This window comes from Anas acuta, chromosome 15, assembly GCF_963932015.1.
Source record: "Anas acuta chromosome 15, bAnaAcu1.1, whole genome shotgun sequence".
NCBI lineage: Eukaryota > Metazoa > Chordata > Aves > Anseriformes > Anatidae > Anas > Anas acuta.
In genome coordinates this window covers 7,123,593-7,147,298 of record NC_088993.1, presented here as the reverse complement: position 1 = coordinate 7,147,298, position 23,706 = coordinate 7,123,593, and the positions used below count along the sequence as shown (strand labels likewise).

The window sequence follows — 23,706 nt, the reverse complement described above, 5'->3', positions numbered from 1 at the left end:
GCCTCTAGCTGAGCAATACAGCTTCCAGGGATGTAGAAGGTGGCTCCTTGTTCTCAGTGCCCCTTAAACTGTGACATTAATTCCTCTTCTGCATCTGCATAAAAATGGAATTTCAGGCAATGTTAATAAAAAACCTAAAATGACACCTCATGCAGCAGACCCTTTTCATTCCTCTTTGCACAGCAAGGCTTCCTTTTGCTTACTGAGCTCATGGTGTTCAGGGAAAGAGCTGGAGGTTATCCTGTCCAGCACAGCGTCCCAACGTTTAACCAAATCCAGTTTCAGAATCTTAATCTGGCAATTTAAGGATAAGGTAAACAAATGTCACAGCTGCCTCACGGCACCAGCTGAGAAAAGAAAAGAATTCTTGTAAACCAATTTGCATGGTGTAAACCTGATGCACAGAGGGAAATCTCACGTGGTATTTTCTAACAGAATTCAAGGGTGGAGATTCTCCTATTTTCCTTCCACACACTGCTACAACCTACTGTTTTCACAGCCCTCTCTACCCACCACTCTGAAGAACACAGCAGCATCTGACGAGAGAACCATGAAATCACCTTCTGGAAGGCACAAAGACCAACAAAGTAAGAGGAAAAGAGAAGAGTGGAGCAACTTGGAAAAGAGGAATTTATTCATCATAAACACAGGTCAGCAAGACATGCGATTTATCCCAGAGAAGAGACAAGAACCCTGGAGACTTTCCAGAAGGCCGTACACTGGAAAGCTGTGCTCCACACACTGGAATACTGTTTCCCAGTTGCTTTTTCTCTAAAGCGAGATAAGGATGAACTTGATTATTCAGCAGCTCAGTGATCTTTTCTGCCACGGGAACGTACTGACATGTTCCACCAACAGGATCTGTCTGCTAATGGCAGCAATCTATCTCCACGCCACCTAAGTTCTCCTGCCTGGTCAGAAGTCAAAGTTTCTTCACAAATTAATGGATTTTGCCAGGGCTTGTTCAGAGCACAATGGTGCACAAGAAATCGTTCTTCAGTGGATGGGAATATACTCAGAGAGCTAACTGGGACTTCACAGACCTAACTGGGACTCTTGCTGTTTTGGGAAAGGACATTTCTAGAAACAGTGTGAAACAAGGTTCTCTAGGCTTGTGTCAGAAATTTAAGCATATCGTTTCAGCAGCAATCTCCGGATTTTGCTCTCACTAAGAACACTGCACTTTGAACAGGCTGATGACATGATGTAGTAACTACAACTGGCTCCTGCCCAGGCAGTGATGGTTGGAAATCCCCTGCATCCTCCCTTGCCACCTGCCAGGTGAGCCCCTCACTGAACAGTGCCTGCAAGCAGATGCTGCAATAGCCGACAGAGCAACTGCACTTGAGGAAAGAGGTATCAGCACAGAGTTCATCCTTCAGTTTTCCAGGGCTCAGTTTTTCTCCAGGATTTTTGTGAGGAGTTCGTTCAGCCGGCTCACCATTGGTCTGGGATCTTCGTTCAGTCCTGCTGCTATCATGGCATTCTCATAAATCTGAGAAAGAGAAGAACACATTAAATAAGCAGCAGGAGCGAGGTGAATGAGAGCTGGGGAGGAAATGAATGTCACACTCCAGGAGTTGCATGCTGACAAAAAGCATGTCTTCTATGCAGCCTGGTAGGAAAACACATTGGCCACAAGCAGCAGAAATACACAGAATGGGAAACACAGAATAATGAATCCAGCCTGCTCCCTGCCACACACGGTCTGCAAGCTGGCTCTGGGGAGGATGGTGGTGCCTTTGCAGGCCTGGCTCTCACCTGATCAAGTAACATTTGGGCCAGATCAGGCTGATTGTCCTTCAGCTCGTTAAGTTTCTTAATCAGAGCATGCCTGTAAGAGTAAGAAAGATCCATACTAAGATTTAGCTTTTTTAGACGTATGATGTTTATTTTTCCTCCAGAATAAGCATCTAAGCCAAGGCAGGACAGAAAATGTTCTAACTAAAGGCCAAGACAGCTCCACCTTTCTTGCTCCTGTTCCAGGGGCTTCCCTCTTCTCTCCCATCCCGAACCTATAACCCCCACAATCCTCAGAGGGCTGGACACAGTGTGGGTGGGTGGCTCATGTCCACCACACCATGCAGTCGCATACATCGAGGTACCACAGTGCACACCACACTTAATGGGGAGAGTTCTGCTAACCTAGGGGCTTTAAGTTGCCTTCACTCTGCTTCCACCCCATCAGGAATGCAGTGCTTAGCACTGGTATTGCCACCCCTTACCCTGTGTTGATCTCTAGGGTGGGCTGCAGAAGCTGGGCACGCTCCTCTTGGGTCTTGGCCAGCTGCTGCATGCGAAGGAAGTGTCGGGCAGCCCCCATCTCGAGCACAGTGATCATGGCAGGGTGGGTGTCCAGCCGTGTAGTCACCTGGGGCAAAAACAGCAATCAGGGCTGAGATGGAAACACGCAATTTAGAGGTGGGTGAGGTTAAACGACTCAGTCACCAAGCCTCTGCACAACTTGTCCCCACCCCAGAGGAGCTGCCTAAGCAGGCAGGAGAGCTGGGGTCCCAACTGGCCCTACATAACCTAAAGTAAGGCCTGGTAAAATGGGCTTTGCTCATTACACATTAAGTGGTTCTTCCCATCACCACAGTGACCACCCAAACAACAAATACCAGCATTCACACCATTTACAGACAGGATGCACAGAAAGTGATTTTTCTCAGAGTCCAAAGTAAAGTCCATGGCAGGAGACCTCCAGTCAACCAGTGCCTTCACTTCCTAGACTATGATCTCCGTGGATCTTCTGTACTCAGTCACCCAGGCACAGAACACCTACCTTAACATCAGTGACTCGAGAGCCTAAGACGTTTCTCATCCAGGCCATCAAATCCCCAGCTTCTCTCTCTGTCAGACGTTCTGCAGCTAGCAGAAGAAAAAAGGGCACATCTGATCAGTGGACAGTGAGCTTTACTCCTGATTTCAGTCCATTTCACACTTTCATTTCCTTGCTATATTGTGAAAATGGGAATGCAGCACCACTCAGCACACCCTCCGTGCATCCCCTCATCCCAGACCATGACATGCCCGCAGAGGGCAGGCTCTTTCCCTGCCAATGCCTGCCTCCCTCTGTCAGGGCACCAGGTGTGTGTCTGTTTTTAAAGCTCCATGTATGACATACCATCTGCTTAAATTAGCAAATGTCTTAAACTTTGATCTACAGCAGCATGTGCGACGAAAGGGATCTGCAAGAAGTACAAGCTGCCTCTGCCCGTGAGAACTGCAGGATGGAAAGGAGCGCTCTTGCTCATGGACCCAGGAACTGCAAGAGTACTGGAAGAGGCACACGCAGGGCGGCAGGACTGCATGCAGCAGGAAAGGCCAGGGGGACCTCACGATACCTGGGCGACTCTCCTCAAAATTCTCTTCCTTATAGTGATCAACAACAATGTCTGTCTCCACCGAGATCAGCTTCTTCTTGTCAAACTCCCGGAGGTGCAAGAGTGTCAGCTCATCAAATTGCTCATAGCAGAACAGGACCTGTGCCAAAAAAGTAGACGATAACACGTTGTTACCACGGATGGCAGGGCTGCAACTGGACAAGTTCTTCCCCAGCAAGGGAAGCTGGGAACCAGCACTGACTCCAGTCCTGAAAGGGCCACCTGCCTGCAGAGGACTCCTACAACAACGCAGTTACCAGCACTGCACAGCAACTCCTAGGCTCCTGCTCCAGGGTTCAGCAAAGGCAATTAACAGATGTCAGAACCAGCAGAAACATCTAGATGTCTGCACAAGCATTAACCCACCTGCACAGGGTGCTACACGTCCTTCCTGGCCCCATGCTGCACTAGGCAGTCTGAGTGGAGACAGAGGGATACAAAGATGGGGACTGTCACAGTCCTCAATGCTCCGCTCAACTCCGAGATCTAGCTGAGCCCCAGGCTCTGATGCAGTGTCCTGAGCACAGCACACTGCTCACCTACCTCCATGTCCTTCTTCTTCATGGCCTCAAAGTACGGGGAGTGCTCGGCCAGGTGCCGGTTGGGTGCACACAGGTAGTAGATGTTTCTGCTCCCGGCCTTCATGCGGGAGGCATACTCGGTCAGGCTGGTCAGCTGGCCCGCGGGCAAGGCAGATGATTCGTAACGCAGCAGCTTCGCAATGTCCTCCTGAAAGAAACGTGCTCTTGTGAGCTGGAGGCAGCTCTACCTGATCACTCCCAGTTTCAGGACCTCTATTTGCAATGGGCAGGCTTGTTTGCAGTTTGTACTTCTGCAAAAGGGCTCAGAGGATTCCGGGTCCCACCTTTCCTGCTCCAGATATTATGGAATGACCTAGACGGGATGTAGGCCAAGCTCTCCTGGAAGTGGGAATCCAGCCTGAAGACAACAGCAGGGGTAAAGCCCTACTTTATCGCCTGCTGTAGTTCACATTCTATCAGTGAGGGCTGACAACAAGTGTGGGTACAGAGACTCTGCAGTGTCCTGAACTAGAGTGGGGAACAGCACCCAGTCAGAAAACATCAGTTCAGGCAAGGTGCCCTAGAGCATCCGTAGGTCATTAGACCCAGAACAAGAGTTAGAGGTATATAAGATTCAGAGAAGCAGCAGTGCCCCTCATCCCAGGTCATAGCAGGACTCTTGCCCATGCTCTTTCCCATCAGCTGCAGTGTAGCAGGACTGCTGGTACCTTCACATCCTGCTCTGCTATCGTGACAATCCCCTCTCTCATGAATACTCCATAGTCCTCAAAGAATTTGGCATATTTCTCAGGGTCCTTCTTGCTCTGGTCAACGAAGAACTTTATCAATCTCTTCTGCAAAACATCTCGGAGTTTCCTGCAGCAAGAACAAGCCTTTTTGAAGACAGCTGCTAGACCAAGACAAGCGAACATCTCTGTCCTGGTTTCAGTTAGAACAGAGTTAATTTTCTTCCTAGTAGCTGGTAGAATGCTATGTTTTGGCTTAGGCAATCTCTCCATGCAGTGTTTCAGTGATGTGTTTGGAAACAAGAGGAAAAAGAAGAAACTCTGGGGCCACTGTCTCCTTTTCCCCAGGGCTCTGCATTTGTTCTTTGTACCTCAGTCAAGAGAAGTCAAGAGCTGGAGAGAGAGCCAGGGCTGCTGTACAAACACAAGGCTGAAGCTCAAATCTTCAATAACTTCAGTGACACTGCAGTACCTAACCAAATGTGCACAGGACACTCACCGCACTCCCACAACTACCCCTAAACACAGGAAAGAAGCAGCTATAAAAGGGTTACACTGGGGGACTCCTTTCTGACGGCCTCAAAATCCAGTGAAGCGGCAGGGTTATTCTGATGACTACAGTGGAGCTCAAAGCATTTTAGCAGCCGCTGGATACAAGTTAGCCATTAAACCTAACAAGGTAACAGCAGAACCAAAATGCATTAAGAGCCTGCTCTTATCCTTGTGTATCAAGTTCCAGCGGTAGATGTTCAAGAGACAGGCCTGAAGCACAAAAATTAAGATCCAGGGGCATTTTATTTTATTTTATTTTATTTTTTTGAGGAGACTGGCCTGTTGGTGGTCAGCTTCCCTAGGCTTCAGAACCAAGTGAAAACCCTGCTGGTTTGCACTCAGCATTTGACAAGCATCTGTGAGAGCACAGCAGAGCTTTGAAGGAATTCTGGAGGCAACAGTTACAAGACCCTGTTTCAAGGCCTACATGGTGACACTAAGGTAGGGACCAGCTTCCTAGCACTGCCTTACTGTTTGGTTTTGTTTTCCAAACCACCTGGTGGTGGAGACCAGACACATTAAATAGTGAATCCACTGTTACTGCCATTGACCAGAGGCACCAAAAGGCAGCCTAGGGCACAAATTGCATATGGCCAAGGAGGAAACAGCAGATTGTATGACAGCACACTGGTTACACATCTTGAGATGTGACCAACATGGCTGCGAAACTACACCCTGTGTTCACGTTACAGACCAAAGAAATTCTCAAGCATGGGAACGCTGCAGCTTGCTTACACCCCTGTAATGATGTACAACCCTCTGCCTACCCCACAATGCCCCCTCCTCAACCAGCAAGAAGCCACACGAGCCTCAGCCTCTTACCTGATAAGGGCACTTTCTTGCAGAAGCTCCCTGCTGAGGTTCAGAGGTATATCCTCGCTGTCCACAACACCTGGAACACAGAGCGACCCCTGACCAGCGAGGCACACACAGGAGCCAGGCTCAGGAAGCGGCCCCTCCCTTAGCCCCCCTGGTAGCCACGTTCCACAGCCCACTGCTCCTGCTCCCAGCACACACCTCTGAGGAAGCGCAGCCATTTAGGCAGGACGTCGGCAGCCTTGGTTTGGATGAGAATTTTGCGGCTGTAGAGGGCGACGCTGGAACCCAGTTCCCTGCTGATGTCGAACATGGATGGTTTCTGCAGGAACAAGAGACGAAGGTAACACCAGCACTGTGCAGGGTGCCCGACCATCAGCTGCACACAGCAATCCAGTTCTGAGTCCAGCAGGAGCTGAAATCTTGGCTGCCTTCCCTAGGGACCTACCTGAGCCACCTCCAACCCCTCTCATGGCCCAGTACCCCCAGCATTATTCTGTAGCACCCAACCCACTGCAGAGATGCCATGCTGGATGCTCCTCCTCGCAATTCTGCCTAAGGAGCAGTCCCTTTCTCTCCTCCTCAGAGGAACTGGGCAGATGTCCCACTGCACGTACTTGCTCAGGCACATAGAAGATGCTGCGGATGTTGAGGGGAGCGTCGGTCTTGTAGTGCAGGACATAGCGGGGCTTGTCGTAAGCCTGAGCTATGAAGCGGTAGAACTCTTCATGCTGCCACTCACCGATGTCCTTGGGGTCCAGCATCCAGAGTGCCTGCGGAGGAGCAGGGAGATGAGTCCCCATCAGCCCTCATCACCCATGGCCTCACAGCACAAAGCTGCTCTTCCAGAGTTGTATATTTCCCTCCAGGGTGCCTGAGCGAGGAAACGCCATCTTTCAAACAGACACACTCTCTGCACAGCAGGAGGGCAGTGGGGTGTAGTAATATTCACACATTAACAAATTACTGCCACTCAGGTGACCTCTGGTCACCTTCCATGCAGGTACTCTTGTCCTGCAGCACATTTAAGGCAGATTTGTTCAGCCCAAAACAAAAGGGGTTTGGCTAACCTCCGTTACTTGACACGTGTCACTGGCCAAGAGCATCCCAGACAATTACCACAGCTCGGCTGACTGGCAGTCCTGGTCAAGCATCTCGGGGCTCAGACCAAGAAGCAGAAGAAAAGCAAAAGTTTAAGTGTGCCTATTCCAACCCACCTGTCCCCATGATGGGAGCCCCATCCCACTGCAAGGTCTGCTGCCTGCCTGTGAAGTAGGTCCTCCGTTACCTGTTTTCTGCTGATGCATTTTGGAGCATTTCAGGAGTTGCTTCGTGAACCAATTGGCCAGCTGTGCCTCGGCAGCACAGTTTCACACATCAACACGTCAGTTAGAGTCATGAGCTCCAGCCCATGTCTTTCCCTGTGGCCATGCTTTCCACCTGCTGCTGCTCTGAACCCTGCAGGTGCCCAGCGTTCTCTGGAGCACTTAGCCCAGTGCCCACACCACATTTACATTCTCAGTACCTCAACACAAGATTAGCATCTAGCAGAGATTTGGGAGGTTCTGCCTATTTAACAAACACTGGGACCAATTAATGAACTCTTGTTTCCAGCTGGATGAAGACTACTACACTTAGCACAACTCTTTGCCACTCAAGCCCTAAATACTCAAATATTTAAGTACTTAAGTAATATTTATGTACTAAAACATTTAAGTACATGGAGTGACAGGTGTGATCAATCACCCTGGGCAGTGCAGACATCCAGCCCACCCTCAACCTACCAGTCCAAGGGATTCAGGGCTCTGGCAACCCTGCTGTGCTTCTGCATTCCTTCAAGCTGCTTTTGCCTCAGAGCATTGTTACACAAGCAGCTTCCTTACATTTCCAGCACACACAAGCGTCCTGGAGGGTTTGCAGGATCACAGGTAGGATTAGGGACTCAAGTGGGTACTAAGGTGCTTCATAGCAGCTGTTGGTAGGTAAAGTCCTGCTTTCCCAGAGTCTTACTTGTAGCTACAGCTATCACAGGCAGGATGGAAAAGCCTCTAATTCTATGCTGTCAGCTACATGGCAAGCATTCAAGATCTTATCTAGTAAAACCCACAGTAGGGATCTAACTACAGCTCTGTTTACAGTGAACTGATGTTGATGTGTGGAAAAATGGGGAAAAAGATCCCAGATAAAGAAGAGGCTTGAAACGGGAGCACAGTGAGAATAAAGCTGTTGCCATATCCCAATGGAGAAAACACTTTCTGATATAAAGATAAAAGTACACGACTCCATTAAGCACATTTCACCCCTTGCTCTAGTACTGCTCTTCTCTAGGGAGTGTTTGCTATTGATTGTGAGGTAGGAAGACCAAACAGCTGTCTAAATTAAAAAACTAGAAATAGATTTAAGGGAAACAGCTAGAAAGCCTTTGGAGCAGAAATGCTATTATTGTAGGAATCCAAATAAATAACAGTCACTAATAACACCAATTGCAGAACATTAGGTAAATTAACATGATAAAATATTTAAGTACATCCTTGAAAGCTTGCACATTCGGTGCCACTTCCCAGGAAAGAGCAAACACACACACACACACACTCTGTACCTACTCTCTTAAGTGAGGAAGATTTAACCAACCAGAAAATGAGATGCTGGAGGAAAAACAATTCATAGATTTTTATTTTAAAGATAACTACTTTCACCTAGGAGATCTCCTGCAACTGGGCCAGAACTTCTGACTAAGGTGGATCTGGCTGTATCATTTTCAGTGGTCAGAAAATATCAGTGTTTAAAAAAATGCAATTAAATTAAAATTTTTCATTAAAAAGAAATTAAAAAAATAAGACAGTGAGCTGAGACAAAACAAAACTCAAGTGTCCACCAGCCCTGGCTATCCCACAGCAAAGGGCAAGAAGAACTGCAGCAAGAGGTGTCAGCACACTACTGACGTGAGCAAACCCTACACCACTAACACGTCACCTGGCTTAAACAGTTAGAAATAGCATTAAAAGCACTGAGACAATCATTCTGATTAGGGAAGAATCCAGAAGATATCTGTAAATAAAAACTGCTTTGTCAACCCGCAGGCATTCCCTCCAACAAATGCCAATAGGCAGTACCAGACATGATTTATGCCAGATTACCTCCTCTTGTTTTAATTAACTTGTCACTAAAGGGTCTGTGATATTCTGGACAATCCTTCTGTGACTGCCAGAGACAGCAGCAGCAGCTTTATTGTGCTCCTGTCTCCGGTGGAAGATTACAATGGTTCATCTCCACCAGCAACCTGCCTGTGGCTCTCCTGCTTACCTGCAATGTGTTAATTCGTCTCCCGTTGAGGTACAGCGGGAAGCTGATGAAGTTGCTGTATTTTGTCACCACCTCTGGAATGGAAAGAGGACATCAAAGAGTCATGTTTGTGAAAACAACAGAGTAAGAATTTCTTCAATATCAGCATGTAACACGTGCCACAGGAGAGCACGGACACTGTACATTCACCTCCCACTCGAGGGGAACCAACAGACTCCGTGCATCCCCTCAGTGGGTAGCAGCATTTCCCTCCTCCGCTCACCCTTGACGCGGTCTTCATTGGCAAATTCCTTGCAGTCTTCTTTGAGGTGTATAATAATCTTAGTCCCAGTTCTGACACCAGAAGCTTCCGCAATCTCAAACATTCCTGAACTAGGATTAGAAACAGAAGCCAAGTCAGCTTGTGCCTCACATACAGCCACGATGAGACATGAAAATATGTAATTAAACTGACAGCATGCACCAAGAGGAAAAGGCAAAAACATCTCAAATGTTTGAATGCTCTCTGTGCCTTCGAGAAGGCCCCCAGATAACACATCTGTCTTCCTACGATACCCTGAACCCCTCCCTCTACAGACACCAACAGCCTCTGCAGGAAAACTTCAAACAAACTTCAGCTTGCATAGGCCCAACATTCAGCCTCTCCCCTACATTTGACAATTCTGACTCGTGGGCCCACGCTCACACCTCCGCTGGGCAGCAGTACCTGGCTGCAGTGCAAAGCAGCTGTGCCCTGGGGAAGGCAGACTGTTCTGGGTGACCGCTCCTATTCTGCTGCTGAGTGAGAGCCACTGAGAGCACTGACCTAGAGAGAGACAGGCCAGCCTTCAAAGCGTCCAGCAGTACAGACTGCAGTGCACAGCAGCTTGGTGGCATCCCAAGACAGGCTGATGTCTCAGTTACAAGTTGTTTTTTTTTTCAGGAATTTAAATAACTTGGTAACTAGAATCATAGAAGTACTTCAGTTCTAGGGGATTTTAATGGGATGCAGAGCTTCTCAGCCCCAGGAGCTCCAATTTCAACAGGGTGCAGGCCATCACAGGTGTTTGCAGCTTGGAAGCAAGAAGCAAAGGCTGAGCGCACAGACCCAGCCCACAGAAGACACGTGCCTACAGAGCCACAGCACTGCACCAGCCCTGCCTACCAGGGGTGCCCTTGAGCAAAAAGCCAGGGAACTAGACCAAAGACAGTAAATTTCTCTCTCTAGTCTGGAGTGCTGCTAAGAGAAATGCCTGCCAGCAGGGAAGGAACAGGAGAGGCAGGTACTGTCTTTGTCCACAACATGCCTGCTCTGACAAAGCAAGTTCGTCTGCGGTTGTTCACCCTGGCACATTTGGCCACGCTTTCTTGCTGTGTATAATCTGAGCAGGATCTAAACCAGTAAGCCCAGTCATGAAAGACCACACAAGCCCTGTCTTGCTCCGCTCAGCTTTCAGTTTGTGCCTGATCTGGATGCAGCCCCTGCACATTTCCACCCCTTACCCGTCTGAGGACCAGTGGTAGCCCGGGCTCCCCGGCTCTGCCGACTGTGAGAACACCTCCACTTTATCAGCAACCATGAAGGCCGAGTAGAAACCCACTCCAAACTGGCCGATGATTTTACTACTGGCTTCTGCTTGGCTCTGCAGAGCATCTAGAAATGCCTGGGGGAAAAAAGGAGGAGACATAAACCAGCGCACGATCTCTGGGACTGCTGTGGGGCTGCGACCTGTCCTGTGCGCACTGATGCAGCCCTACAGCAGGCACCACGGGCCTGGCCGCTCAGCACCCTCTTCCCACACCTCTGTCAGCACTCAGGAGGGTGACTGAGGACAGGGTTTCTCCCTGAGGACAGGGGTTTCTCCCGCAGGGAACGTGCCTGTGCAAAAGGGGAGCATCACCCAGGGCAACACTCGCTGCAGGGAGCAGTGAAGGAGAACAACAAGGGCTTGGTCAACAAGGAGCAAGCAACCTCAGAGTAGTGACTTGGGAGAAAAAAAGGTAAATATAACAGTTTGGCAGCACGAGGACACAGCTGCTGCCCTCCCGGACGCCGTGTGAATGCCAAATGAGCATGTGCCCCTCCGTAACGATGGCCTGGGGAGGAAGGCACTGACTTGTGGGAGCGAGGGCAGGCAGGTGCAGCAGCATTACACACGGGGGCCATTAGTGCTGCTTCGGCACCACCGGCCTCCCTGGCACACAGCAGAGACCATTAAGAGGCAGAAGACTCCACAGGAAGGTTTCACCTTCCAAGAGGGGTGTATTTCACAGCTGGGCTGGGGGCCAAGGGAAGAGACAAGGAGAAGTTACTGGGAGAACAAGAGAGACTGTAACTGGAGAAGGCTTCCCGAAGCGGGGGAAGGGGTAACGTCACCACTTACCTTTGAGCCCGATCGAGCAATGGTACCAAGGTTAGAAACAAGCTCCTCCTGGGTCATCCCAATACCCGTGTCCTGAAAAAAAAACAAACAGCAGTAGCAGCTGAAATACCAGTAGAGAACTGCTGTAGCAACCAGCACCCAAGCAGCTCCTACCTCTGCCCAGGGCTCTCACCCAGCCGCCGAGCAGTAAATGCAACAGCAGCAGGCTTCCAGCTGGGACTGCACCTGCACAGAGGCAGGGCAGCAGGCACAGAAGGGACAGGGCTCGAAGGGGCAGCCACAGCTGTCTTGTGGCTATAAGACATTAAGAAGTTTAGAAACTCAAGTGTTATATGGAGAGAAAACAGAAATGTGCCAAGATTGGCTGGTGTCTGCACCACTAACACGACAGTGTGCCAGTGCTGGGAGGAGATCTCGAGCCAGGTCACAGCCTCCCTGTGTGTGCACGAGGCAGCCTCTGCTCCTCGGCAAGCACAGAGGGGAGCGAGGAGCAAGAGCAGCAGCTCATTTCCAGCCTGCAGGTAGGGAACTGGTGCCCTCACCCCAGGAGTCAGAGGCAAAGCAGCAAATCCCTTAAATTTCAGGTAGTGCAGACCCTTGGCTCCACGCCCTGCTTTCGCTGGTCTCCTTCTCCTGCCTGTTCTTTCCCATCCCCTCTCCCCCTCGCGTTGTGCTCCGCAGAACTTGAGCATGAAGCTGTCGGTGTCCAGAGCCACGAGCCTGAGAGCTGGGCACTGCGGTGCCCCCGGGAACAACCTAACCCCAGCTGGAAACACAGCACCCAGGCCACCCCCAGTGCCCAGCCCAGGCTTTGAAGGCACAGCTTCATCTTGTCCCCAGTTTATACATGAATTCACACTCCTGCATGTAGAAAAACAACTCCCTGCTGCTAGCGCATGGCCCTCAGGCAGCAAACCCTGCAGCCCCATCCAGAGAAGGCTGCGGCACAGCTCAGACTAGGCTGCAACTTCAGTCGTTGTCACAACACGTTTGCACGACCCCAAGGCAGCACGGAGAGCAAAACCCAGCTAGGAACGGCCGCATCCTTACACAGGACCCCAACAAAAACCTTTCCCACTCACAGCCAGGGTTCAGACTTGCTCCACGTGCACCTTCCAAAGAAGCCAAGTACAAGCTAGCAGCCTCTGCAATGCGACTTCTGAAAGGAAGGAGCCATTCCTCCTCCCAAAATCCAGCAGTTTCTTCTCTACCTGCCAGAAACATCCCGAGAAGCCACCCTGACAGGTTCTCTGAGCCACTTGGTGAGGCGGCGGCAGCGTGAAAATGATGCATGTGAAAGGTGATCCTTGCTCAGGGGAAGGACTCGGCTCTGCTCACGTACCTGTGCGTGCAGCTGTCAGAGCTGACAGCTCCCTGCGTGTCCCAGAGCGCGCTGACACGCTCCGAGTGCTGCTGGTGGCAATTTGGCTGGCTGGAGTCAGCAAAACGAGCTTGAGCAGAACCAACTGCTGCTAGGTGGCTTGGAGGTGGGATGCCACGGAGATTTCTGGCACAGCACGCTTCTAACGCCCACGTGGGGCACTCGGTGGGCTCATTTACTAGAGAATAAGATGGCATTAAAAATACCTGCACCTATCTTTTGGTCTAGTATTTAACTCCACCGAATGATCAAACTGTGGTCAACTTGTGAGGTTGCTGAGTGAAGTGCCACGTGGACAAGATGTTTTTCTGCATCCCCACAAGGCACAGCACAGCAACACCTTCCACGTGATTAAATACGGTAAGGCCAGTCACGGGCATCCTGGCTAAGGGGGAAGATGGCAGGTAAAAATCTCAACAGTGGGAGACGAAAAGCCAGGAGAAACAAACAGAGTATGGCAAAATCTCAGGAATCTGACATGGTCCCTTCCCCCAGGGAAGGAAAGGCCAGAGGAAAAAAAAAAAAAAAAAAAAAAGATGTTTTCAGCATCTGGTTCAGGTTTCCTTCGTGCCAGACCCTGCACAGAACTCTTAACTCCTCTGATCCATGCCTATTTATAGCACAGCGTGTCATTCCCAAATTCCAGCATGTTAAAAAAAAATATCCCTACCCTGTGAATATATTTGGCTATTGAATTCAGAGCTCCCTGCCAAACGTACTGCAAAATGCTTCAGGACAGTTCCTAGAGACCAGGTCGATGAGGGTGAATTGCAGCGAACAAAGAGAGCCGGGCTGCAAACACCGCCCGACACCGGCAGGGGAAGCAGAAAGCGTGCCCCGAGGTGGCTGACCCCAGGCCCTGCCTCAGCAGGCACCTCCAGGCAGGAAAAACCTGGGTGGATTCAGATGGGAACGCCACCGAGACTCCAACTGCTCGTGCAGCACATGCATTCCCTGCAGCTGTCCTTCTCAGCTCCTTTCGCCAGACGGTGCCGTGCTGGGGCGCAGCGCTGGGAGCAGAACGGGCCCAATTCTGCACTGCCCGGCCCACGAGCAGCCAGCCTGGGCCCGGCTGACACGGGTGCCTTGGGCAGGAAGCACCCTGTGGTCCCACGGTGATTTATGAGCACTTTCCGTCGGCGATCAGCCAGCCTGGCTGCAAGGACTGCTGTTGCTTCACCACCAGCGCTGCAACTTCACTTCCCCCGCAGAGAGCTTCGAGCCCTCTCTTCATCCTACAGGAAGGTTTCTGCTAGCTGAGAGCAGCCACAGCAGAGCTTTTGGTGAAAGCACGAAGCCAACGGGACGCGGGGCCTCCACAAACAAGGAGAAGTGAGGGATATGTTCAAAGTTCAAAGCACACAACGCCACTCCACAGCTTCGCAGAGAAACCAACTGCTGTAACGCGTGACACAGACCCAGGGCACTGACGCTTCATTAGCTGGAGGCTAATTACAGAAGCCCTTCTGTTGCTCTGCTGAGTTATGATCTACTCACCTGGCCGAATTTCCCTTCTGGGACTTCTCAGGGTGCCTGGTAGGTCTGAGCCCTGAGCCATGCAGACTCCCAGCCCTCCTCTACAGAGGTAGGAGTATTACGGTCACCTTCTGAACTGCACATCTGAACAGAGCAATGCTGCCCCTGAAAACAACAGCAGCTGCACATTTGTTTCTTTTCTTTTTACATGGAGACCTCCTAGATACAAAGTTGGACCGCACCGGACCTTTGTTCTTTCTCTGCACTTTGCTCCAAGCCTCCTGGTGCGGGTGCTGGAGGCGTGCAGAGCCCACCCTGCGCAGCTCCGGCTGGGTGACCGCCTGGCACGCAGCTCGGGGCCCCCACCACCACACACCTTCTGCTTGCTCCACAGCCCTGAGGAATTCTGTCATCCTCAAAAGACGTAAACGAACACCTTTGGCCCCACTACCCATCTCATCAAATCAATCTTGCATTCTTGTCAGACTTTTTAGTAAGTTAGAAATGAACAGCACACAGTTACAGCAACAAATCTAGTTTAAGGTAACAAATTGCTTACTTTAGCTGGTAAACGGGAACCTAGGTAAAGCATCATTATCTTTGCTCATTACCTGAGTCCAATTTAAGGTATTGCAAAGCCTCGTTACCCAAAACAATCCCTTAACTAAACAGTTTGCTGCCTTTGCCACAGCTGCATCTGAAAGAATGCTTGCAGCTAGATACACGTTAGAGCTACCGTGCCCTTCCCTTTGCTTTGTGGCAAAACAAAGCAAAACATTTCATTGCAAAATCTTGATAGGGCATCAAGAGGACATTAACTACCTTATAAAACAAGGACATGCTGCTTTCGCCAACTACCAAGATAATAAAATCCCCAAATGTCAGATTAACAACTGTCCCCCCATTATTAAACGCCTTGCTTAAGGAGACTGAAAACCCACACGACCAGGACAAGGCCCACAGCAGAGCAGCATTCTGGTTCAGAACCCAGAATGAACACATCTGCAGCAGCAATGAGGGGAGGAAACAGCACGCTAAAATTCATGCGTTTCAGTATGAGGTAACCTTGCCTAATACATGGACTAAAGGCAGAGCCTGATGCTTTCTTTCCTTTCCAGTACCATCTATTCACATTAGCACATTATCCGCAACAATGCTGGGCATCACCACAGGCGCAGCCTCCACCCATCCAGGTCTCAACGCCTGCTGTTCAAGAAATTACTTCCTTTTATCCACTGTGAATTTCCCATTTTTAAACGTGACGTGCTCTCATTCTGGCATGAAGAGAAAGAAAACAAAAGATTCTGCGCTTCTTTCTCTAGGCCACAGATTATTTGAGATGCATTTCTCTGTCTGACTCCCCGGCATTCTTGTTAAAGATGATGCAACGACTGGAAGCTCAACCCACCCCTGCGATCAGAGGCACATTTCTGTAAGCTTCATTCCACCCAAGGCTTCCCCAGGCACAGAGAGCTGCACCCCACGTTTCTGTCCATGCCAGCACCCTCAAGGCCAAGCAGCAGCAGGATGCTGCAATGCTGCACGCCTTCAGGATGCAGCACGGTGACACAGGGGGGCTGCCAGGAGGAGACCCAGCACGGAGCAGGGCCAGCTCTCCACCTGCACCACGCTCTGTTGGAGATGTGGGTGCACCTACACTGACCTGCTGAAGTCCAGAAGACACCTCAGGTCCTTATCAGAGCCTCAGGACAGCTCAGTCCTTGCTGCAGACTGTTTATAGCTCAGAAGCCAGGAGAGATCTGCTCACTGATCCAGGGAGCTGTTGCACGGTGCTGTGAGTGCTGTTTGCAGGCATTTGATCTCCTCCCAAACACAGCAAACTTGTTATTTCGAGGCTTTGCAAACACTGCTTTTGCATGATTGCAAGGGTGAGAAGAAAGCCCAGCACAGGGCACTGAGCAGCCCAAACTCTGGCAACAATTACACCGCTACCCCTGTTAAAAGAGGAGGCACGCTTCCTCGTCCAGCAGCTCTGTGTGTGCTTCAGACAATTTCTTCTAAACCCTCCAGCCCCCCAGCTCACATGAGCACAGGGTTATCAATCAGCAGGTGGAGCACTAGGGCAGGCGTGCGGCCACCCCAGAGCCTGGTGCTGTCACCACACATGGATCCTGACACCAAGCTCTGTGGTCATGGGGCTTTGGGGTCTGCTCCCACCTCAGACACACATCTGTACAGCCTCAGAGCAGACACAACGTTGGCAATGCTTAGGTAGCAGCCCCTGAACGAGGACTCTCAGTTCTCCTGGCAGAGAAGCAAGCAGAGCCGCCGTCACCTCACAGAGATGAACGTGGTCCTTCATGGGAACGGGATCATCCCTCCCCCGGGGATGTGCCTGTCAGAGGTCACCACACACCACAGCCCTGCCACTTCCCAAATGGTGAGGCACAAAGAGCTGCTGCGTGGTTTGGAATGGGAGAGGAGGCAAGATTCAGCGGACCCAGGGGCAGAGAGCAGCCTAAAGATCTGAGAACAAGGACCTACGGGTCAGCGTGAGAACAGGACCTTTCTGGAAAAAAAACAGGGTGACCACTGCCAGAGGTGACACATGAGGGACCTGCTGATTCTGTTCCAGTGGGTCCAAGTGGGGACAAAACCCAGAACGTTGACTAAAACACGTCCATCTCTGCCTCAATCACTGCGGGCAAGGTTTTTTGGCACCTTTGCAGTCCTGAAAGGTAGGGAGATGTTCTGAGGCTTGCTCTAAATAATCCTTAAATTCGGTACATTTCTTCAAGAGGTTATAAATAAACCTTTCACTGGAGGTAAGGAGCTTTAGGCACTGTTGAGAAGGCAAACCTATTAACAGAGATTGGAGCAGCGCTGCTCTCTCTCCCTTCTCAGAGCACAGCACTGCTGCAGTTAGAGGCTCGCTCGTTTAGTCGCATTAGAGACGCACAAGCAACCAGATAGGGGGTTATAAAAAGCTAAATCCCTAAGAGCTCCAGTTGGGTGTGACGTCAAACACACGCTATCTGTGAGGTGGGCAAGCAGGTCTCTTAGCCAAAGTGCCACCGCTTCCACAGTCAAGGACAAGAAGGACAAGGCTGGATGGGGTCAGAGGCTGTGGGAAAAGGGAAAGAAAGAGCAAGGCAGGGGTGATAACCTGCTCGGGGCTAAGCGAGAGCTCATTAAGGAGTCAGTGTCACACAGCAGTCAGAAAAATGCAACAGTCAGGTGTGATAGGAGAAGCAAAGCCTCTGCACTACGACCCGAGGATGTTTGGGCTGATAATCATGTTGCCCACTAATGATCGCCAACTTCCCCATGGCAACTGCAGCCGCTTGTTCTGCAGAGAAACAAGTGTAAAATAACCGAGCAGCCTCTAACATCAAGTGCTTTTGTCCACGTGAAAAATAGCAGACCGTGTGATTTGCCTGTGCCACATCCCTCCGGGAACTGCTCTAGTCATCCCTCACGCCTGCTGCTGTCTGCTCCGTTCTCAGATCTCCCAAGAACAGGACGAAGTTACGCTCTCACAAATGATGTTGGTCCACGAGGAAAGTTTTCAGTTTGCCACCTCTGCATTAATATATTTGCCATGAAAGCACCAAAACTGAGCCTCAGCCTTCCATCCTGGACAACAGTCACCAACAAAAGCAATCGAAGTACAGACAGCAGCACCAGCTCCACCTGCCCTCACCACGCTGAAGCCCACAGGTGAACGTGCTTACAGATTCCCCCACTCCTGTTAAGCATTTTGTCACCAGTAGTGAACTAGAAGTGGGCCAGGACTGCAGAAAGGAGGACAGGCAGGTGCCACGGTGCTGCCACAACCCACAGTCCCTCCTGTGCTGCTTGGCCTGCCCTAGAGCAGGAGGACATGGAGATGATCGGCAGCGGGACGCTCTGACCACCAGCCCAGTATCTCCCAGCAACCCAGGTGAGAGAGGTCTGCTGGCTCCCAGGCAACACAGACCTGAGGAGGGAAGAGAATTCCTACACAAAGGTCAGGATGAAACCAGACTCCCAACTTCTCTACCACTGAGAAATATACACACAACCTAGGAGGTGCACTGGAAGGATACTGGGAGAAATGCTTCTGGTAGCTCCTAAAAGGAGAGGGAGGAGCAACAAATTTTCCTGTTAGGAAAGTTTGGAACAGATGAATTGGTAGTTTCCCATCAAATCCTGATCTTACAGCTTCATGACCCAGAGCCCAGCTGAGTACAGAACAATTCTTCAGGCAGGTTTGGGAATCCAAGGGGCTGCACTGCCGCTCAGCTCCCACCACTCCTTCACAGGAGTGAGGCCAGTGGTGAGAGCAGCAGGGAGGAACATTCTCCTGTTGCTAAAGGGAGGTACCTGGATAGTGATGGTTCCCTTTCCACCGTCCGTCTGCAGGTGGATCTCCATCTCTGGCAAGGCTTTCCCTTCTGCCATCAGCCGGTGACGCAGTTTCTCCAGCGCATCGCTGCCGTTGGAGATCAGCTCCCGGATAAATACCTGGGGAAGAGACAACCTGACACTGCAGCCTGGCCTTCTGCAGAGCCCAGGAGCTCATTGTCAACCCACAAACTAAATCCCAGCGTGCTACAAGAACTGCCTTTCCCCATTATCTGACAGGAGAATGGTTTGTCTGAACTCACTAACAAAGCACAGAGCCTCTGAAGCCCACAGAGGAACCTTGGCCATACTTTTCAGATTTTCAAGGTGGCTTAGAAAAGACCGTTCAAGAAAAGGTGGGATATGAATAGCACAGGATTTACTGTGAAATAGAGCAGGTATTCTTCCAGCTCAACGGCTGTGAATATAACCCTTGACAGAGACAGGATTTGGCTCGCAGAAGTTCTGCCAGCGCTGGGGCAGGTGGCAGATGCCCTACCTCCTTTTCTGAGTACAAGGAACGGGCAACGATGTCCAGCAGTTTCTTCGTTTCAGCCTGAAACTCATGCTTGGAGGCCGCACCTGGAATCAAACCAGAGACACTTATTTAAGGTACCTCACTGGGGTTGTCATGGGAAATCTGGCAAATCTGCATTCTTACCACATACCTCAGCTTCCCAGGAGTGAGAGTGTGAAGTGAGACAGGCAGCTGTGGCCTCCAAAGAGATGACAACAAGAGTGCCACTTACACACCTCTATGCTGCAGCACGCTTTGCCAAGCAGATGCTTGGCCTCTGCACCTCCACTCCTTGCGTACAAACCTCAAGACAGGCACAGACTGCAGTGCCTGCACGTCGGTCACCACGTCCAGACTGTGGTCAGGTAGCCAGGAGGGAAAGAAGATTCCCCTTGCTCCTCATGTGTGGCCCCATGTGATCCCCAGGCACCCTGTGAAGTGCCCCCATGGCCTGTCTTCCATACCCTTCCTTGAATCCACCTGCACGTGCCCAGCTCTAGGAGCTCTGCAGCCAGCTGGTTTTTCCTCAGGCCAAACAACGCTCTGAGCCTTACACAGAAAAAGCCAGACTCAAACGTCTCTGTGGGGCTGGCAGGGCCAGCACATTTACACCTATTTATGCAAGTGGGTGGCTGTGCCCTGGAAGAGAATTTTCCTCAGAAAGACTAAAACGCCACAATACTGCAGCCGAGAGACCATCCTTGGCTTTTTAAAAACAGCATTTCTCCTGCTAGAGGCTTTAGAGAACCCTAAAGCAATACAGGGAGAGCCACAGGTCACACACATGCCAGGCCTGGCTGGTAGGCACCTATGTTCCCTGGGGACAGAGCCTAAGCTGGGGCATGGACAGCAGCAGGAGCAGTGCATCAACCCTACCGGGAGCTTCACAGCCTGGCAGTCACAGCAATACCTGCCAGGAAAGCCACAAGAGCACAGAGTTAGGATGCTATTTCTGTGCTCAAATAACTCATGCAGTTTTGCTTTAAAGCACCTCTCTCCGGAGATGTGCAAGGCAATTCATTCTAATCCAAGTGCTGACAACAGGATTCTCATTAGAGCTTCATGGTCCACAGCAATGTCCTGGGCAGAAGCTGTTTTGGGGACAAAAAGCCTCTTTTCAGGCAAACTCTTGTGCCTGTGAAGCCTCTACACATATGCATGACAGTCAACTGCCTGGCTAAGCTCACAGATGCAACTTGTTCCCGCAGTCTTGATGGCCTCATTTCTTATTAAAGGCCATTCTATTTGCACGCTCCAGTTTGGGGCAGGTGATGGTGCAACGCAGATTCAGTCTGCTATCTGCTGGCTAGGATGGGACAACCACAACCCACACCTCCTCCAGAAACACCACCCCAGAGGGCTCACCCACACGGTCAGGGCACAGCTACGCCCAGCCAAGGCTTTGACATTGTCCTGGCTCTGTCTGCAGCTCGAGAGTGCTCCCACGGGACAGCAGTGTCCGTGCCCACCTTTGACGTTCTCCGTGTTGCTGATGATGGTGTGCAGGGGCTCCTCTTCCTTGCTCTCTGCTGTCTGCGTGCTGTATGTCCGGCCAGCAGAAACGCAGGTGGCAGGAATGCTGTGCCGGAGGCTCCAACAACGGAGGATTTCCCTTGGGAGGCATGCTGGGCCTCTTGCTAGAAGACACAATTCAGGACATTTCAGTAAAAGACACAAGGATCAGCAGCAATCTTTAAAGGCCCCATTTCAGTAGTCCCGTGGGGAATGACACTGGCCAAGCAAGACTGAAGGTCCCTTGTGACACTTGCCATTCCCCTCCGGGAAGTTGCTGCCCCAGCCTGTCCCCTCTGAATCTGAAGTCTAGCCAGAATATGGCAACGTGTGACTTTCACAGTGAATTAACTGGTGAGGAAGAGGCATTCTGCTGCTTCCACTGGTGTTACCTTCTCTGGAAGCGACACTAATGCATCAGGCGGACCCCTCAGCACCAAAATCCTTCTGCTCGCTTTCATCCCACCAGCAGCAACTTTACGACCTCACTCCCCTACCTCCGAACAGCTCCAGCCAGCCCTGCTAGGCCCCTGTGAGCAGCTCCTCTGTGGCAGCAAATACCTGGCTGTCACAGCACAGGGACGACATCCTCCAGCCAAGCCAGCTCTGGGATAAGCAGCACGTGGAAGACGAGGGAGCCAGAGAATGGCACAAGCCCCGTTAAGGACCAGGATTCCCTTTCGCCCTCCTTCCAGCCCTCACCTCATGGTGCCCAGGTGAACTAAGCCTTCATTCTGTGGGGAGATGAAACTAAAGCCAAACCTGGACACCAGAAGACAATTTACAGCACTACAGAGCTCGTCCCAAAGCCAGTTGCTCGGTGCTGTGTCTCAGGGGCAGCTCACACAGCCTGGGCCCCAGGGACAGCCCGGGGGGCGCAGACCCACTGGTGCTGGGGACAGGGCTGGGGTGGCCTGGGAGGGGAGAAAACAGATAAGCAACAAACGTGGCTGGAGGCAGTGACCAGCCCAGGCTTTTCTTTCAACTCATTTTGTGCTCGTACGCAGGGGAAGGAGGCAAGCTCTGAACCCTAGGGCTGCCAAAGGCATGCCTTCAGGGTGTCACTGCTTTAGACAAAGGGGTACAAAAAAAAAACACTAACAGCAGACAGAACTGGGAGCCATTTGCATGGTGAGTCCTCACAGCGCAACCATGAGCGTTTTGGACACCGCTAGTTTGGTTTGGCCACACGCAGCCCTGGGGCACAGCTGGCACGGGGACACTCAGCTCTGCTGGGGACACTCAGCTCTCCTCCGCCTGCCCCAGCCTCAGCACAGCCCTGGGCAAAGCCAGCACCCGGCCCTTCTGGCCCCTCCAGCTTGTCCGGGAGTCCTCAGGCTCTGTCCACAGGTAACCCCAGCCCCTGCCCACCCACCGTGGCAGGCACCGGCAGCTCCTGCCCCAGCAGCAGGGGCTCTGCTGCTCCAGCCCGGGCTCTCCCTCGTGGCAAGAGGGCAGCAAGGCCGCAGAGCCAGCACCGAGGCCACTCCTGGCCCAGAAGTGCCTGCAGGACCCGCAGCCATTCGCATTTTTTGTGTATTAATTTTTTGCCTCCCTTCCTCTGCAGCACAACACATTAATTATTTTAAAGGCGTTTTTCGATCCGTGCCACGTTTGGCCTCACCCCCCCTAACTAAGGGCCCGTCCCGTGCCAGGCAGAGCCCCGGCCCCATTTCCCACCCGTTTCCGTCCCGTGCCGGGCCTGCAGGCGGGGGGCTCCGGGCAGCCCCGGCCACGAACCGCCCCCCCCTCACCGCGGCTACCGAGGAAGCCTCCCGGGACAAGCGGGACAAGCGGCACCCCCGTGCCCCCCTCCCGGCCCCGGGGGCTGCTCCCGGCGGGGCCCCGCTCACCTGCGGCCCCCCGCGGCCCGGCCCCGGCCCCGGCCCCGATCCCGATCCCGGTTCGCAGCAGGGCCCCGAGGCGCCTCCCCCCCCGCGCCGCCGCCGCCGCCGCCATGCCGCCAGCTCCCGGTGCGGCGCGAGGCGATGGCGTCATGAGGCGGGCGTGACGTCATCCCCGAGGGGAATCTCCAACCCCCCCCCCAGCGTGGGGACAACGGGGACAACGGGGCTGTGTCCCCCCCCCCCCCCCCCGGTACCTGCTGCTGCGGCTCCCGGTGGAGGCCTCTTCGTGCTCAGCCCCGCAGCGCCTGCCCTAAAGGGGCCCGGGGGGGGGGGGGGGGGGGAGCACCGGGGGTGCCCCCGGCTGCACGGAACGCGCGGGCGGCCCCTGAGCGCCGCTCCCAGGGGGGCTGGGGGCACGGGGCAGGGCAGCGAGGTTCAGGCCTGAGCGCCGCCTTTCCCTTCGTTTCCTTCAGTTGTTCGCCAGGGTTTGGGCTCAGCCACCGTGCAGGTCCCGCTCCAGGCTCCAGCTCCTCTGCTGTGAAGTCCCGTGGTCCTCAGGTGCTGCTCCTCACGGCCAGGGCCACCCCCAGGCAGCACCGGCAGGGCCCTGAAGTAGCAGACGTCCGTCCAGGCTTCAAATACGCTGAGCTTCATAAAAACATCCAAAGGAAACCGGACCAAAACCTCTCTATGGGGCCGCAGGGGCTGTACTCCAAGCCCGGCCTCTGTTTGCATTTCTCTTCAGCTTTGCTTCACTTCTCTCCCTAAAATACCCGCTCCTCTCTGGAACAGCTGCTCCAGCGAGCTGGGATTATCCAGTCTAAACCTGCCCCTTACCAGGTGCCTGCAGCATACATCAGGTTGCAGTTAAAACACTCCAGTATTCGCTTCCCACCAGGTCTCTTTTCACTCTTCCCCATGAAGCAGAGCCCAGGTGAG

The 23,706-nt window shown here is 52.1% G+C and overlaps 1 protein-coding gene across 1 annotated transcript; it reads right to left on the bottom strand.

The window, feature by feature from the left end:
• Positions 1 to 616: 616 nt before the first annotated feature.
• Positions 617 to 22,927, bottom strand: TRAP1 (TNF receptor associated protein 1). Its single transcript, XM_068699720.1, has 18 exons — positions 22,774 to 22,927; positions 20,878 to 21,045; positions 19,391 to 19,473; positions 18,871 to 19,011; positions 11,688 to 11,759; positions 10,807 to 10,967; positions 9,587 to 9,696; positions 9,325 to 9,398; positions 6,639 to 6,794; positions 6,223 to 6,343; positions 6,028 to 6,097; positions 4,636 to 4,783; positions 3,930 to 4,115; positions 3,348 to 3,486; positions 2,786 to 2,871; positions 2,226 to 2,371; positions 1,762 to 1,834; positions 617 to 1,495 (listed from the first exon to the last, which is right to left on the bottom strand). Exons 1-18 carry the CDS (start codon positions 22,916 to 22,918, stop codon positions 1,394 to 1,396), a joined length of 2,181 nt encoding a protein of 726 aa, XP_068555821.1. The 5' UTR covers positions 22,919 to 22,927; the 3' UTR covers positions 617 to 1,393.
• Positions 22,928 to 23,706: the final 779 nt, after the last annotated feature.

Bases quoted from the DNA above. Each gene is read 5' to 3' on its own strand.
- TRAP1 (XM_068699720.1), bottom strand. From the start codon at position 22,918: ATGACGCCATCGCCTCGCGCCGCACCGGGAGCTGGCGGCATGGCGGCG. The intron at 4,116-4,635 runs GTACCAGCAGTC...CGTTTCTTTCAG, and splicing joins TAGCAGAGCAGGATGTGAAG to GAGGACATTGCGAAGCTGCT. The intron at 1,496-1,761 runs GTGAGAGCCAGG...TCTCTTTCTCAG, and splicing joins CCCAAATGTTACTTGATCAG to ATTTATGAGAATGCCATGAT.